Below are 18,985 nucleotides of genomic sequence, written 5' to 3'. Positions count from 1 at the left end.
GAATACATGGGAAAATGAATCAAAGTGAGTGTGGATGATTTGACAACTAGGGAGACCAAAGCTCCAGCTTTTAAGCTCTCCCTGATAACCATTAAGAAGCATCCGCTGTGCACCTCCTAAGCACAGGAATCCCCGGCAGTTGTGCTCCCACAGACCACCATGTACCGCGAGAGCACCCCTGGGACGTCCCAAAAAATATACATTAACTCCAGTAGACTGGAGGTCTGTGGTCACTGGGTACATGTGATGGCCAGGTCATTCTATAATGGTTCAATGTCGGACCCACATGCAGACACAGGAGTCCACACCCAAACAGATATGATTTAACAACCAGGTCTACTCAGCAAGAGGGAGCAGGGGAAGGACAGTTATGTCAACAGGTGGGCTGATGCTGGGCTGGAAAGGAACATGGGGCCAATAGTTGGACATTGGGCTGGAACAGGGGGGGGCAGGTAGGGGGTTGCTGGCCTGGAACAGGTAACGCGATAAGGCTGGGCATCCGATGGTAACAAGGTTCCTGGCATCTAAGGTCTTCCGATGTGAGCTGGTCGGGGACAGGCAACCAGCGTACAGCGAAGGCATACGTGCACAATGGGGAGGACCGGATACCCATGCGAAATGGGGGAGAGTGGCGACAAGGGAGGGTGCACTGGTTTACACTTCCAGTAGGGATAGACAAGGGATGCAGCAAAGAGTGAGGGAGTCTGAGAAGACTAAGAGGTCGCGATAGAGGGATTGCGAATGTACAGGAAACAGAAAAGAGAGCAAACACAAATGGGAATGCACGGGACACTGGAACGGAGCAAGCGCAAATGATCAAGCAGCCATGGAGACCAAAGCTACAACTGTTAAGCTCTCCCTGATTGCCGCTGTGCTGTTACAGAGCATCGCACGCTAAGAAAGCACACAAGTGCTACAATCCCAACTTTAACAGTCATTCTATGTTACAGAAAGTGCAGTTACAGTTGCATATCACTAGAAGAGCCAAAGTATTTTTCTGAGGCCTACACTAAATGCCATGATGCATGGCAATAATTTATTATACACCGTGTGCACAATTATTAAGCAAGTGATTATTTTGACATATCATCATTTTATCCAGAATTTCCAAATCTAAGCTGTATAAACTTCAATGCTTATTTGATTTATTGTATATCAGGTGATGTGTATTTGTGTAACAAGGGATGGTGTGGCTTGAGGAGATCAATGCCCTATATCAAGGTGTCCATATCTGTTAAGCAAATTCTTCTCCTCTGGAAAAGTGGGCCAAAAAAGAGATTTACTGACTATGAAAAGTCAAAAATTATATAATGTCTTTCACAGTGAAGCAGCACTCTTGACATATCTAAGATATTGGGGCGTGATCACAGAACCATCGATACCAATAGTCAACGGGGTTGCAAGAAACGTGTCGAGAAGAAAAGATGCAAATTAACCGCCAATCAAAAATCAACTTTTGATTCTAACCAGAATCAGAAGACTGTTATCAAAAAGAAGGGTGGCTATGTTGGTCACTGAGGTTGTTCTTTTTTTTAATTTCCGAAATGTTTATTTGTAAATTTTGAGATCGTTTATTATTCTCACTTTAACAGGTGAAAATAACCAGTGGTGTATATATAGATATTCTCTTAAGAAAGCCAGAACTTCACTTTTATTACTTAAATGTTTAGATTTGAGGGTTCGTTGACAATTTGGATTGACCAAGAGCGCAGTAGTTGTACAATAGCAAAATTAATCCTCAAAAATACAACTTGCCAAATAATTGTGCACACAGTGTATTGTCATGCAATATATGATAAATATGATCATGAAGACATAAAAAAGTTGTGGATGGTCTGATGCTTCACCACTCTGTGTAAAATGCTTAATTTTTAATGTGTTATGGGCTGCATTTCTTATCATTCAAACCACAAAGAAGATTGATGGCCTCTGTTGCAACAATTAGTTACTAATACCTTTGCGTTTCCTGAATATCATTGACAAAAATCAATAACAATGTCATATTCACATCAAATAAACACAAACAAGCACACCCACACACAAAAAGACTTGCAACTTTCTGTTACTAAGCTGCCAACATGAATTATGTCTTCCTACTGGAGTTTCCATGCCCAAGATAATGTAGTGATTTTTCATACAATGCTATAAATAGTACAAAATTGTACAAAATGCAAAATATCCCTATTGTTTAATGTCATTAAAATCTAAGGTGAAGGTAGATGCTGTTTTACTTGTTCAGTTTTTGGTATTAAAAAAAAAATAGAGGAAATTTGAATGTGCATGCTTTGAAAAAGAAGGGAGTATGAAGTTGAACCCCTAAAAATATCAAAGCAAATCAAAAATCAATGACAGTAATAAACACTGCGCTGATAATTGTAACAGTCGCTTAGTCAATTCTAAATGTTTGTGTTATTCAGCCTGTTTAATTTCCAACTTAATGGTTACCCGAGCCTTTTTCAGATGAGCTTCATACGTGTGTTGTGACTGTAATACAGAACCTGATACATGATGGCAACGTCAATGAGAATCTGGATTGAACCACACAACCAGAACTGAAGAGGGCTTTGGTTCAGGACAAAGTAGGATGTCTTGAAGACGTCACCGGCTGTCCACAGTAGCACCATTTTCACACTGTAGCATTTGGGAGACAGTGAAGCACAGAATTAAGATGTAAAATAGGACAAAACAGAGTTGTACATAATTTCCCCTGAACTAAATGCAGTGCATCCCAGAGCTTAAGCAAAATTGATCCTTTCTTTTTTTAATGTATTGGCATTTATTATTAATGTATCTCAAATATCTGTGATGATTCAGCACAAGATGAGTTATACTATGTGAAGACATTCATTAAATTAACCTTATGTCAGTAAAACTGTCAGATTCAGTTTAATTCATCTTTATCAAGTACCACTAGTTTAGAAGGATTGCTTTCCCAAGTATTATTTGGTCTCTGAAGTGGCGTAGTTTTCATGATTTGTATCAGCTCTTTTTAATCAGTCTTTGGCTGCTGTTTAGTCCAGATCATATCAAATTATGGCTCAAGATAAATGGTTTAAAGTTATAAGAATTGCAGCTACTAGAAGTGTGTCTATGTGTGTGTGTGTGTGTGGGGGGGGGGTTGCAACATGGAGCGGCGTTGCTGTAATAATGTGACATACTGCACAATTTTGGAAACGTTCAATTTTGCACCCAGTGAAATATCTTAATATCCTTATGATGGACTTGAACGTAGAATAATTAAAATGATAATAACTGTCTTTCCAAATGTAAATCTTAAGTGAAGCTGTCAAACAGCTAGTTTCTCTTCGGAACAACATGATCTCCAGATACAAAGCTTGAAGTATGAAAAGCTTCTTGAGGTCAAATGCTCATTTCTTGTCACAAGAACGCTTTTTCCAAACAAAAGCAATTCTTTGAATTTTCAAAAATGAGGCATGAAAAATCTGACATGACAGTCATTATTGTATTCTACATCCATTATCATGCAAACCACAAATGGTCCCATAAGGATGAGTTCAAATACCAGTGTGTCTTTTAACACTGTAAAAAAAAAAAAAAAAAAAAAAAAAGGAAATTTCTCATAAAGTAGAGTGACCTCTACTGAGTCTTCTATTATCTCTTATGGGCCTGTTATCAAGAAATAGGCAAGTGAAAATCAATAAACTTTGCCAAAGCTGATAACGGATTGATCCCCTACAATTTCCTTCAGGATAAATAAAGTTCTTATTCTTATCTCGCTTAGAGTCAAGAAACCCTCCTATCTGCGGGACAGAGGAGCTGACAAGTAATACGTTGCAGAGAGAAAGGCAGCCATGCACCAGTCCAGTGGCCTTAAGAGACTTTATCATACATACAAACTAAATTCTTCCTTTTTTAAAATGTCCCCCATATTACTCATCACTGTTCTTTTATCATCTCTGTTTTTCTTTCTTTCTATTCCTTGTATCCGTCCCTTTAAATTTTACAGGAGCTGCCTCACATCAGTTATTTGTTTATTCTTATGGTTCATTTTTGTAACTCCTACCCATTCTTTGGTAACCCCTCTGTCCTGCACCGTATTCTGAGATAAGGGAGCCTGAATTGGTTCAATGTACTTCGATTTTAGTCGTTTCACTTGAAATCGTCACATATCAGGACATATAATGAAGGATATGGCAGGGTGAGAGAGAGAGGGAGGAAAGTGAAAGCGACTGCAGTGGACACCATTAATCTAGAGATAAGGTTTTGCCAAAAACAATCAAGGGAGGGAGGAAGAGATGTCTATGAAAAGCTGTGAAAGCAGCTTAAAGGGTCTGGGGACAGGTTTGTCTTGAACTATCCTTCATCTGTCCTTGTACAATAATGTGGAGCTCTAAGCTCTCCCATGGGTTCCCCTCAGGCCCCCAAAAACCGGCTAAAACTGCATTAATTACACAATTATTTACCATTTCAAAGAATGCAACAAATCTAGACACTGCCAAAGGTATGGCATATTGATATATCAAATATTAATGCAGGCTGCAAAAACAAGTTATGCAAAATAGGATGACTAGCTCCGTCATCTGGGAGTAAATCTCAGAGTAAAACCCCTGCTCCTCTGCATCGAGAGGCGCCTGAGTAAGGAACTTGGGCATCTATTCAGAATCCCTCCAGGATATCTCCCTGCTCAGGCATTCTAAGCAAATCCCAGCGGAAGGAAGCCCTTGGGGAAGACCCAGGACACGCTGGAATGACTGTGTCTCTTGGTTTGCCTGGGAAACCCTTGGTATTCCCCTGGAAGGGCTGGACTAAGTGGCCGCAAAGAGGGAAATCTGGGCCTCTGATTATGCCGATAACCCTATTTGACCCTGCATAAGCCCTGGTACATGGTGAGATGGATAGTTTTCTTTCTACAGTGTAAGTTGAAAATGAAAATGAAATGGCAAATCACTGAAGAAGGAAAAAAGTGGATATAAAATAAAACCCATTTAAAACCAAGACAGAAAAACAAAACAAGCCAACTTTTGTATTGTATCTAATAACATTTGCATTAGCTTTCAGCACCCAAAGCTGAGTACATTTGCCAGATAAGGAAGACTAACAACAGCTTGTGTACCAGTAGTTTCTATTAAACAATACTGCAGTATTTATATTTGCTGTCAACTTTAGCAGATGACTTTGTGACAGAATATTTGTGTGTCCCAAGTACAACTGTCGGGTTACATATGATTAGGCGGGATTTCAAGTACCTAAAGTCAACACTCTAGATTAACAGAGGGTGTAAAAAAGAGGTGAGCAGGATGGAGCAGATGTAGTAAAGTGTCACGAAGGATGTGTGATGAAGAGTATCAGATGGAACAGGGGTGCCCAATATGTCAAACGTGATCGACCGGTGGATTGTGAAGGTAATGTTGGTAGATTGCATGCCAGTCAGTCTACCATCCATCCTCCCTGCGGCACTTGCCAGCTGTTTAGATACAGTAGTCACTTGCTATATCGCAGGTCACCTTTCGCGGTCTTACTGTATCGTTGTACAGTTTTATAGCATGTTTTTTGTCACTATACCACAGGTTTTTGCGGTAAAAATGTAGTGTAACATTCAACCGGACGTGTTCAAGGATAATGATTTGTTAGTTAACAAACCTTTCATTTATTAGAACAATTACACCAAAAAAACAACAGTAACTCATATTAACCTCTGCTCCTCTCACATTCACAGATAGCAGAAAATCACAGAACTCTGTACATTACTATTATCATTACTGCAGGGCAGCTACAATATTTTTACATATTTATTATTTCAATTTTTTTTTTTTTTTTTGGTAAAACAAACATTTTCTGGGGTTACCACCAACCAGAGCATGTTGTTTTGAATTCTCTGTATCTCCTGCACATAGCAGCATTCAGCATCTCGCCTTGTAAATTTCACATCCTTCCAATCGCTAATTGTTTAAGAGTGTAGGAAGTGTTTGTAAGAGTATGGGACAGGGTTAATAAGGGTCATAAAGCTTTAAATTATTTACAAATAATAAATAAAGACATGGTCTCTGCTTCACTGATTTTGTTTATCGCAGCAGGTTCTGGAACGTTACCATTCCGATAAACGAGAGACAAAGGGCAGCCAGTCTGAGATCCCGTTTTTTTTTTTTGACACCACACATATGCAGTCCACCGTGTACAAGCAATTGAAAGTTTCAACCTTTCAAATTATTTCTTCTAAAGCAGGGGAGTCAAACATACGGCCCGCGGGCCGAAACCGGTAACAAATTTGTTACAAGCCAAGGACCGGACTAATTCAGTGTTTATTAAAACATATTGAACTTACTGAACATAGCCTATTGAACCAAGACCTAAAGGCATAAATGAAATTACATGCAGTATAAACTAAAAATGCATTATCATGCTGCTCTATGATCATATCAATTACTGCTTTCAAATACTAAAATGAGAAAATAAAAATAAATAAATCAAATCAGTTGTATTCTTTCTGATGGCTCCTATCTGCAGTTAGTCCATTAACTGAAAAATTAAATCCATTAACTGAAAAATAATTATAAATGAATAAAATATAATAAATTAAAACACAAAAATCTATGGCACACGGACAAAACAATACTTTCTTCAAAGAAAAATCACATGTCTTGTGGAAACAAATGTAAAAATTGAGCTGAATTAAAAACTAAAAATACATTCATGCTCTGTGATGCTCAGTTATTTGAGGCTGAGCCTGATACTTGGTGGTGTCTCATCTTTTGTACAAGTTCATCAATGTTCGGGGTCAGACTCTGAGATGAGAAAATCCTCAGGATTGAGTGAAGGTGCTGATCATTACGACAGTTCCTGTGTGATGTTTTGTTTAGTTTCATCAAAGAGAACAGTTGTTCACACAGGTATGTGCTGCCAAACATAGAGTGTCTGGGCAGCTTGGATGCGCAGCTGGGGCATCGTGTCGGGGATGAAACGTGCAAACTCAGCAGTACCCACTCTCATATTTTTCCTTCAGTGTGTCATTTCACTGGAGCTCTATTAACTCTATTTGTAGGTTTGATGGTGCGCTTACCACCTTGACTGCAAAAGAATTGCCGAGCAGTGCAAACCTGCTTTTTTTGGGCTTCAAAGTCAGCAAATCGGCATCAGACGTCGGCAGCAAGTATGTTGAGTTTATCGGCAAACTGTGGACTCGGGAACGTAGCAGCAGAGATCTTCTCTTTCATGGTCTGGCAGCTGGGAAAGTGGCTCAAGTTTTCTATCTGCATCTACGGCCAAACTTTCTCCGCATAAAAGACACACAGGTTTGCGTTTTACCTCCGTGAACATGTACTCTGCCTCCCACCTGCCTTGAAATCCCCTGTTCTCAGCGTCCACCTTTTGTTTAGCCATTTTTGGGGAGGAGGTAGCTGAAATTTGACATGTGCTCTGACTGCTGATGAAGAATAAAACCAAAGCCTGCAGTGAGTTTGCGGGGCACCGCTGCATTGTGGGGAATGTAGTATTGGTGCGTTCAAAACACCAGCAGGCGGCTGTGGCCTGCGGGCCGGTTCTAATAATAATCAATTTCATCCCAGGGGCCAGAGATCATTTGTTCACGGGCCAGATCCGGCCCGCGGGCCTTGACTTTGACATATGTGACCTAGGCCGTATGTGGCCCGCGATGAGAAATGAGTTTGACACCCCTGCTCTACAGAAAGGGTAAAACATGAGTGCAGGAGCTGAATTAAGTAAGAAACTGAAAACTTACCACTTCCATGTGCAAATTGGAGGAAGACTTTTTTTCCCCACAATGTCACATTCAAAGTGCATTTGCTTGATCTGTCACAATATCCCTCCGAAAAGCAAGATTAGAGGGAGAAAGGGGAGGGAATTAAAATCACAGTTTTCCAGACAGCAGTCATTTTTCTCAGGGCTAATTTCAAAAGCTTGAGACCGGCTGCCGGCAACTACTGTTCCTACTATCTGGACAAAATGTGCTCTGTTGCAGTGTGCCATCAGGGTTCATGCAAGGTTTATGCAAGGTGCACTAATATATATTGTGTTAAGTATAATCACTAGATATGTAAAGAAATGTATATTCAGCATTTCTAGCATAGGTAGATCATTTTCTCATGGTCATTTGAGAAGTAGCTCACAAAGCAACAAAGAGAGGTATTAAGGACAGTGGCGAGACAAGTGATCTTGTATGGGAAGCAGATGTCACTGAGGAAAAGACACAAAGCAGAGCTGGAGGAAGCAGAGATGAAAATGTTGAGGTTCTCTTTAGGAGTGATGAGGAAGGATAGAATCAGGAAAGAGTTGGAGATAAAGTCCGAGAAGCCAAACGGAGATGATCCGGACATGTGCAGAGGAGAGATGGTGAATATATTGGGAGGACGATGCTGAGGTTGTAACTGCAGGGCAGGAGATCTAGAGGAAGACTAAAGAGGAACTTTGTGGATGTGGTGAAAGGGGACAATATGTTTATTGAAAATGTTTTATGACAACAGATAATTCACTGTGTTGACCCCTGAACAGCCAAAAGGAAAAGAGGTAGACTGTATGTCGGTAATATCATCATAGAGGCATTGCATTGTCCATTACATTGATTACAATCTACTGGTTGATTCCAAAGGTAGCGTTGATAGATAAAACGGTATAAAAAAAAAGGATGGACGATAGGCTATCATCCATCTGACTATGACATTTGACCCTTGACTGACATAAGAGGCTGCCACTCTGACATCTGATCATTTCTTGACACAAGGTTACCACCCGAAGCATGTCCGCTCATCCGCACCAGCTACTGGAACACTCTAGCAAGCGACCGAGTTGCCCAATTAGCCTCCAATTTATCTATATTAAACTTGAGAGGGCATTCACAAATGAGTGGGGGGAACAGGAGAAGCTGAAAACCTGCCACTTTCCAAGGAATGGGATGAGGTCTTTTTTTCCACAATGTCATCTGAAGTGTGTTAGTCTCATCTGTTAGTCTACCGTTGCTATTCTGAAGAAGGGAAATGAGGAGCAGGATTGTTCATACAAACTACGGTTCATGTAGTTATGAAAATGTAATCCACATCAAATATTGTGTTGCTGATAAAAGATGCTATTTAACATGCAAAGAGATAAAAACTCAGTTTCATTTTTTTCCTTGTCAGACCCAAATAGCACAGGTTTAATTATCTCTTTGATCTTTTCAGCATTTTTCAGCATTTGGATAATGCTTTGTAGTGTCAGTGCTGCCAAACTGTAATCTCTTTTGTGACAGAAACAGTAAAGAATACTCAATATATTTATTAATAAATACATGTTTTGCAATTTTTTTGCAATTTGTAGGTGGGTCATTTTGACATGGTCATTTATAAGTAGCTCACAAGCTGAAAAAGTGGGGTTCCCTGGCATAGTCTATTTCCTCTCTTCCCTTGTATTTTTCTTTCACTGACCAAACAAATAGTGTCTATTTTCTGTTCCATTTTACTGGACTTTCACATCCTAAAAAAATAAACGACACCTAAATATTTGAACTGGTATAATTTGTTGTGAAAACGTTGCTGGTGCACGGAGTAGCATTTTAAACTTTTTTTTTGTTTGCCATGTTTATTAGCTTAGTTTTTCTATTTATTTTTTTAAATATATCCTCCATTACTCCTTGCTCTTCTCCTTCTCATCTCGGGCATCTCCTCTTTCACCTCTCCTCCCGCTGCATTAGACATTCTTCTCCGACGGACTAGCAATAGGCCTACCAAAACAAGGACTTCATTAGCCGCCGAACTGACAACCAATGCAACTGAAGCAACCAGCGTTATCAGCTCACAGGCAGTGATCTGGTCCCAACAGTAAGTACAATAATGATAATTCACTACACATAGACGGTTTCGCTCATCCCATAAGGCTAGACCAGAGCACTGTTGGACAACGGAAATACCATGGCAGTGGGGGTCTGCCTCCACGTTAACCCCCTGCGGTGTAAGACAGTGGTGGTCAGGGAGATGCTTTATTGATCTTCTAGCGTACCCTGTACCTCTTCTATCTCCCTATAGAATTCCCACAACTTTTCTTGACCCTGGTTTACATCCATCTCAAAACCAATGCAGTCTCAGCCTCAGAGTATATCAAATCCAAGTGTACCAAAGTCAGATGTGAAGTGGATGAAGAGGAATAGAGATAGGACAGTACCTCGGACTCCGGGGCACTCCTGTGCTGCATGCCACAGACTTGGAAACACAGCCAATCACTCAGACATACTGCAGCCATCCTGTGAGGGAGTCTGGGATCCAGGCAGTGATGTCTGGGTGAATTTACGTACTCAGCAGTTTGTCCTTGAGAAGGGTAGGTTGGACACTGTTGAAAGCTCTGGAGAAGTCAAAGAAGGTGACTGTCACAGTGCTTCTTGTACCCTCCAGATGGGATAGGGCTCTATGAGTGAGGAAGATGATTGTATCCTCCACACCCATGTGCTGCCTGTAAACTGCAGAGGGTCCAGGGAAGCAGATAGATGGGGAGAATGGGAGCGAGAGGAACGTGGGTGAAGTCCCGGCTGACCAGGATGAGAGCGCTCGGTTGGCGCGTTTGCAAGTCCACGATCATCGAGTGGATGACGTCACCGTCGCTGGCTGCGGCCACAGATGAAGGAATGTAGACGAGCACCAGGATGGAGAGTGAAGACTCACGCGGGAGGGAGTAGGGGTGAAGTCCTACCGCCAAGACCTCCACATTGGGGGTGCACACAGAGACCATCTGGATAATATGACCAGGGTTGCACCACTTCCTGTTAACGTAGGTGGCAAGCCCTCCTCCACCTTTCTTGCCGCTCTGCCTCCCCCGTCCGCGTGTATCAGCGTGAAGCTGGGCAGATCAATGGCGCCGTACGGTATATTCACCTGTAGCGAGGTCTCTGTGAAGCACAGCATGCTACATTCCCTGAAGACATGCTGGTTGTTGACGAGGGTTGCCAGTTTGTTGGATTTGATGGCAAGCGACCTCACGTTCCCCATGATGACCGAGGGCAGGAAGGGCTTGCATCCTCCTGTCTCTCTCGGTCTGCTCTCGCACTTTCGCGCTGGCTTTCCTCCCCTGGCAAGTGCTCTGCTATAGCTCCTCTGGGATGCGCACAGTCAAGAGTCAGGCTCCTTTCCTACGTTGGAGAAGTTCCTCCTGGGTGTATTTTATGATTTTTCTTAGTTTTTGTAGGGGGAACACTGTGGCAAGCAACACAGTGCGTAGGAGAAACGGTATATAGCCCACCCTCAAAAAAGTAGATAGGTAAATAAATAAGTCCAGAAACTAAAGAGACAGAGGTAAAAATAGTAGGAGCTGCTGCCATAGGCTGCCGTCTTCCAGAGCCATCTTGAAAAGAAAAACCTTCCCCCTTCATCTCTACTACCTCCATCTCTGCTCCCTGTCTTTTTTTTCTACTGTCTCCAACCTGCATGAACCGGTTTCACCTCTTTGCCACACTCTCCAGTGCTCTGGACGTATAAGTATCCTCTACCTTCTTTGTGTCCACTCCCTGTCGCCTCACCGTTCCACTTGGGTCCCTCTCATTCACACAAATATATACTGTCTCACTGAAACTAACCTTCATTCCTCTCCTTTATCTTCACCTCTCCAGATTTTCTTCCACCTGCTCCCTGTTCTCAATACAGATCACAATGTCATCCGCAAACATCATGGTCATCCTGTCCATCACCACTGCAAACAAGAAGGGGCTAAGAACTTATCCCTAATGTAGTCCCAGCTCAACCTTGAACTTCTCTGTTCACATGCAGCACACCTCACTACTATCTCACGTCCAGCATACATGTCTTGCACCAGTCTAACAACTCCACTCCAGACTTCCTCATACAATACCATAAGATATTTCTAGGCGCACTGTTGTATGCATTTTCTAGGTCAAAAAAGGTACAATGGAGCTCCCTTTGACCTTCTCTGTACTTCTCGAACAGCATTCTTAAAGCAAATATAGCACTGTTTTTAGGGCTTTCATTTAGGAAATAAATAGCTAATTTCCAGATTAATATACAGTCAATATTCAACAAAACATTCCAACTAGCTTGAATGCTAGTATTTGATGTCTGCAGGATGAGGGCATTACTGAGGGCATTACTGAACAACAAATGTACTCTTTCTCATTTGTAAACAGGCATCTCAATTAAGGTTTTGAAAGGAATTTAAGATGGTCAATACAGATACTTTCACTGACATGTTTTGAGGTAACGATATAATCTTCATTTGGTCTATAAATTAGGGTGTTGAAGTGTGCATATTTCATGGTAAAAAATTTGAACTCTGTCATTTCCTCATTCTAGTACCTTTTGAAAAGAGCATCCAGACATTGCTGGATGCTTTCATAACTGTATTTCTATGACTCTTATCTTAAATTTCCTGCTATAAGGCACAGTTATACCATGTCAAATTCTTTTGTACATTGTACATTTGGTGAGATTCTGATTCTAGCTCTTTGCCCCTTCACGCTGCCCTTCTCTTTTGAACTTCCACTACATCGTCATCCACAGCTTCGCTCAACCCCTGTAACCTTGAGTCCTGTCAACATCACTTTTGCCCCATTCTCCTCTTCTGCCTTTCCACATTGTCCCATGAGAATTGCTGATGGATGGATTGTTGGGCAAATATTTGACTGAGGGATATGCAGGATAACCAGCTGACAAAAGAAGCCAGAGAGTTTCTTGTCTATGGAGATTTTTAGCCAGAACATTTTCACGCAGGTCACAGCAAGGTCAGAATTTGCTTATAAATAGGATCACTGCAACTGAACTTGCTAAATTTCTAACAGATGTTTGAATTCTCCTCCATGACTATGTTTCAGTTTAACTGAAAGAAAGTTTTACATAATTTAGGGGTGTTTGTAGGATAAAACCCTCAGTATAATTGTTTTAATATGCTGAGGTAATTTGACCAAAAAGTTGACAACTTTATATCAGCAAACATTATGAAAGAACAAGAGCTGATATTGACAGTTTCATTATCCAGTTTCTTTATGCACATGTATGCATGGTGTGGCATGCAGTGCAGTGCACAATGAATCATGCATCTGTCTGACTTTATGTGTACCTGCATTTATGGTTGCATTTTCAACAGTGGAGTTTGTTTTCTACAGAAAGTAACAAACATGTGGATGGTACTTTTTCAATGCATTGTTAATACTGTGCATATCATGTGGGTTTTGAACTTAACCCCAATGATTCTCAAGCAAAATAAAACAGGAGTGGGTGACCTGAGGGTTTTGATTTATGCACTCCTCTGTTACTTTCAATTTGTAAAATTAAAACTGTATATCATACTCATTTCCTTATACAGTTTTGGAATTCCTAATGATTTTGTGCCACCTTGCTCATGCTTTTGGAATAAGCACAAGACTTCAACTATGATGGCACTCTGAGCATTTCTGCTATAAGCGTTAAACAACCAGGCTTTTGGAGGCTTAAATTACAAGAGTAGCCAGGAATTTTGTACCACTGATATTATTAGATCACTAAGGGCAGGTTTTATTTATATGATGAAACATATATTGAGAGGTGGTTTGAATACTTAACATTTTCAGGCATTAGGAGGGTAAATAACCCACCGTTTTCATTATTAGGTAATATCGTCTTCACCTCTTAGCTATTTGTTCTGTAAATAATTTGTAAGGGTAAAAATTCAATGCATACTACTTAAAACAGTTCATATTAATATCAATATTGTGGGAACTGCAACTCTGCAATTTGAATAAAAACAACTTTGCCTAAAGAAAAGGGAAACGTGATCTACCAGCAACAAATATTTACAATGCCATCTATTGATTTGTTTCAGACCTGCTTTGTTGCTGCTATTTTAGCAAAGTCAATGCACCACGTTTTGTACAGGAGGAGCTGTTACAGCACTGTGACATTTTAAAAGTCATTTATGAAAAACAGAAGGTCTATTTCTACGCTAAGCTCATTACCTTCTCTGTGAAGGTCAGCATCAGCTCACTGCTGGGGACTGAAGACTTAAAGCTGGATCTATTGAATTCTGAAGAGGAAATGAAGTATTTGTGCCTGATATAATCACTAAGATTGCCGGTTACCAGCAATCAGTGAGGGCTTAAACGCCGGAGCTTTAGGTCTCACTTTGCTGGGTTATTCGTTAATTTCTATGTCTTCCATGCCATCTCACTGTGGCGACCCCTGAAGGGAAAAGCCAAAAGGAGAAGAAGAAGTATTGAGGAGGAGACAGGAAACAGAGCTGGAGGTAGCAAAGATAAAGATGTTGAAGAGGAAGGACGTGTGAAATCTCTCCTTCACACACTCAAGGAGCTGCTCAGTGCTGCAATGATGTTCTGCATGGGAATGGTAGACATTGTCCATCAGAGCTGATAGTTTTGCTATCATCCTTTTTCTTACCACCTGCACTGAGTCCACTGGACCCCCCAGGACAAAGCTGGCCTTTTCCAGCAGTTTGTCTAGTCTCTTCCTGTCAGCTGCTGACAGATTGCTACTCCAGGAGACTATTCCAAAGAAAATGGCCAATGCCATCACAGTGTCAATACAGTCCCCAGGAGAGAACCCTGTTTCCCATCCATTGCTCATATTTTGGCCATGTATGTGTTCATTGCGCTTTAGCAAATTCTCAGAAATGAAGCAACGGTTGCCAAAATTTGTTTTTGGCTTTTTTTGAGTAAAGAGAATTAATTCCACTAATATCTAATCTGTGAGTAGTGCATAATCCTGAATTCAAATATAGAAATCAAACAAATATTAATTTTAGTCCAGAGGACTAGGACCAAATCTAAAATGGCTGCTTAAAACTATGGAAGCATATTGGTATCATAATTTGAATTTAGACGCATTAGCAGAATGCTTTTTCATTTTGAGAATATGGCAGCATATTTTGACTCATAACAAAAATGAGTAGTAACTAATCCAAACAGTATTCTCATTTTCTTCTTCCATACTGCTCATTCTCTGACTAAATCCAAATTGAAAAGCAAAAAACATTTGAGATTTAATTTTCAAAACATCCCAAGCAAATTGTTGTAAAATTTCAATAACAAATGTCAAATTTGACAATTAAAATGCATTTGCAGAATGCATTTTCATTTTCAGAATGTGGCAGCATATTTTGGCTCATAACAAAAATGAGTAGTCACTAATCCAAACAGTATTCTCATTTTCTTCTTCCATACTGCTCATTCTCTGACTAAATCCAAATTGAAAAGCAAAAAACATCTGAGATAAAATTTTCAAAACATCCCAAGCAAATTGTTGTAAAATTTCAATAACAAATGTCAAATTTGACAATTAAAATGCATTAGCAGAATGCTTTTTCATTTTCAGAATGTGGCAGCATATTTGATTCATGACTAAAATGCGTGATAAGTAATCCAAACTGCGTTTTCATTTTTTGTCCCGCCATGCAAATAAAGGTATCAAATTTGGATTTGCAAACCCAAGCAATGCAGGAGAGTGACATCTCGCTGTTTACCTGCTAGCTGATAGCTGATACTTATTAGCATGGCACTCCCTCACAGTATCATGCAAATCTCACACTTACAGAACCAGATCGAATTGCAGACAACTTCTGAATGGGATGGCCTTGCTCTCTATCATCTGCTCACATCTGTCTGGGGCATCTGATTCAGAAGTTGTCGGCAATTCCAAATGGTCCTGTAATTGGAAGATTTGTGCAACAGCGTTAGAGAGTGCCATGCTAACAAGTATCAGCGATCAGCTAAGTGTTTGCTGGAGACAAGTGTCATGAAGAAGAAGGTTAGCCACTGATGTCACTCTCCTGCTCCGCTTGGGATTGTGATTCCAAATATAATTTTGATACCTTTTTTTTTGCACAGGAGGAAAGAAAATGAAAATGCCGACTGCTTTACTCCTTTTAGTTAAGAGTCAAAATATGCTGCCACATCCCGAAAATGAAAAAGCTTTCTGCTGATTCATTTAATTTTCAAATTTGGCATTTTTAATTGAAATTTGATCACAATTTGCTGGGGTATGTTTTGAAAATCTGACATAACTTTTGCTTTTTCACTTTGGATTACGTCACAAAATGACATCACGACTTCTTCTGGAAGAAGAAAAAGAAAATGCAGATAGGATTACTAATTACTGAATTTAGTTGTGGGTTAAAAAAAATGCTGCCACATTCTAAAAATGAAAAAGCCTTTTAGTATGAATAATGCTTCCATAAAAAACAACACTGCCCTCGATTCTGTGGAGGTGTTGAGAATGATAGCTGAGCTATCATCTTTGATAGACAACCTGTCCCTCCCACTGCAGGACACCCTCACAGCACTTGGCAACTCCTTCAAAATCAGACTGAAACACCCGGAACATCTGAAGAAGCATTGTCACAGGTCATTCCTCTCTGCTGTTCAAGACTGTTCAAGACTGCTCATCATGGACAACAACGCTACTCACATGATATGCAATATGACAATTATCTCAAGTATCTACAATAACTCCTGTGCAACTGCTGCATACACTGTAAATATTAAGTTCATGTATATTTTCTGGATGATGATGTCCGTATCGAGTTATAATTTCATTACGATTATAGTCGTACATTTTTTGCACGCACGTTGATATAAAATTGTACGTTTAGTGAGGGAGCCCCTCTTTTGTGCACACTAACTAAAGTAAATTAAAATAATACCTTTCATCTAAATAGTTGGCATTGTTTTTCCTGATACGCACTCACGACAATCATGCACACTAACAGCTACAAATGTACAGCCACTGAATATTAGCTTTTGTGCAGACAAACAAAAGCTCTTGTTTCTTTCTTCTATCTCTATTGACCTTGCCGCTGTTAACATTGAATTTCCCCGTTGTGGGAGTATCTTATGTATTATAAACATTCCTAGGCATCCAAAACCAGTTATGAAGTCAGGTTAAATTTAAAAAAAGAAATCAAATACAAATACATTTTGTTTTGTGGTTATTAAAGCAGGATATGACACACAATCAATTTTAACGACATTTTTACTTTGCTGATTCTGCTGTGTCTTTCTACTTCTCTTTGTACCTTGCCTCTCACTTTTTGGACTGCTTTTAGCCCTGTCATTGCTCATACATATTTCCGAGTAATAATTAGTGTGACGGCCAGATGTCTTTTCTGGAGTGAAGCAAATGAGTAGATGTTTTATAATGATCTCACAGAAATCTGTCGGTTGAACTGCTGCCAAGAGTGCTCTTTTACGAAAAGGTTGTGTCCTGACTTCAATCCCAAGTCAAGCTCTAATTGGGCAATGAACTGCTGACTTGGCAAATTGGTTGCTAAATATGTGCAAATATATGGCAGCACACATTCTTTATTAAACAGGGCTGTTGGTTTGTCCAAAGACTGTTTCACTGTTTTTGAATGTGACCTTCAATGAAAGTAAATGACCTCCTTCAAATAAATTGATCATAAAAAGACTCGTTGGACAATAGGGTTAATGAGAGTACATGGTCAAACTCAAGTCCCAAGGGAATGTGCCTTTGCATGACTAAATGAGTAGTTTGAGAGCTTCCTGAAAGCTGCATTTGACCTCAAAAGTTACTGTACCTCATGCCCTTGGTGGAGCAGTTGTAGAAGTTTTGCAGTAGCTGTGGGAGGCCAAGCATGGCCTCGAACATCACAGCAAGATAGCCCAGCATCTCTATGAACATGGGAGAGTTTAGCAGGAGTAGGGTTACCACTGCACATAGCACCGCAAAGACGAAACAGATCAGCAAGTAGTCTTCAAGTGCACTCCAACTCCAGAAGTAGCGGATGTCCAACTCTAGAAAGAGGAGAAAAGAAAAAAAGCAGACAAGAAACACAAATTAACTTATTGACTGTCATCATCAGTACTTGTTTCTTAAAGCTGAGGTAAAGTCAAGGTCAATGATAGAGGAGTCAGGATATGACAAGTGAGGTAAATATTATGAAATATTTAAGTGTGGCCATTTAAACTGTGGAATGAAACCCATGAGCGCAAGGTCATGGGTTTCAATCTCATGACCTTTCATTCATTAACTATGTGTGCGGTATAAGAAGAGCAACAGTGACAGGCATAGACTGAAGTGGAAAAAACCAAAGGAGAGACTAGGGGTTAAATTGATGATTCATACAAATTCTGCAAAGACAGCAGTTCTAAATCATTAATGGAAACATGCATATGTCAATTCAATGAAGACAAATACTGTACTGGTAAGGTTTCAAATTTCGATTACTTGAAAAAAACTGGCCTCTGGTTAGACTGGGACATTGATTTAGAAAGTGTAATACTTTGAGTTTAATGTTATCTCCCTAGTGGCAGAGAAGAGGGAAGGCAAGAGTCTGGGGCTGACAGCAGGGATAACGGGACTTGGGACTATGACAGGAAAAGGTAGAGAGTTGGTCGGCATGATGCAGAGAAGGAAAGTGGATATACCATGTGTTCAGGAGACCACATGGAAAGGTAGTAAGGCTAGAAGCTTAGGAGCAGGCTTTAAGGTGTACTATAACGGTACTGACAGGAAGAGAAATAGCATAGGAGTTATCTTGAAGGAGGAGCTTGATGGGAATGTTCGGGAGGTGAAAAGAATGTCAGATAGACTTGAGTCTGAAACTTTGAGAATGCTAACACAGAAGTACAGAGAAGGTAAGAGAGAGCTGCATTGTGATTTTGTAGACCTTGAAAAAGAATATGACAGGGGGCAAAGAACTCTGGAGTAGCAGAGAGGTATGTTAGACTGGTGCAGGACATGTATGCTAGCTGTAAGACAGTGGAGTGGTGTGCTGTAGGGGTAACAGAGAAGTTCAAGGTAGAGGTGAGACTTCATCAGGGATCAGCTCTGAGTCCCCTCTTGTTTGCAGTGGGAATGGACAGGCTGACAGATAAGGTTAGACAGGAATCTCCATGGACCATGATGTTTGCAGATGACATTGTGATCTGTAGTGAGAGCAGGCAACAGGTTGAGGAAACGCTTGAGAGGTGGAGGTATGCTCTGGAAAGGAGATGAATGAAGGTTAGTTGCAGCAAGACAGAATATATGCTAGTGAATAATAATAATTTATCCTTTATTAATCCCTCACGGGGAAATTTGTTTTCTGCAAT

The 18,985-nt window shown here is 40.3% G+C and overlaps 1 protein-coding gene across 1 annotated transcript in view; it reads right to left on the bottom strand.

The window, feature by feature from the left end:
* Positions 1-2,387: 2,387 nt before the first annotated feature.
* Positions 2,388-18,985, bottom strand: part of LOC147224785 (solute carrier family 66 member 2) — a 43,810-nt gene continuing 27,212 nt past the window's right edge. Inside the window, exons 4-5 of the mRNA XM_086163438.1 lie at positions 17,470-17,686; positions 2,388-2,631 (exon numbers count right to left, since the gene is read on the bottom strand). Of these exons, the coding sequence (XP_086019564.1) occupies positions 2,457-2,631; positions 17,470-17,686 (392 nt within the window). The 3' untranslated portion in view covers positions 2,388-2,456. The remainder of the gene's footprint in view (positions 2,632-17,469; positions 17,687-18,985) is intronic.

The sequence above is a fragment of the Fistularia commersonii genome, chromosome 17 (genome assembly GCF_037954325.1).
Source record: "Fistularia commersonii isolate RoL2024-O1a breed Wild chromosome 17, RoL_Fcom_v1.0, whole genome shotgun sequence".
NCBI lineage: Eukaryota > Metazoa > Chordata > Actinopteri > Syngnathiformes > Fistulariidae > Fistularia > Fistularia commersonii.
This window is presented reverse-complemented; position numbering and strand designations above follow the sequence as displayed.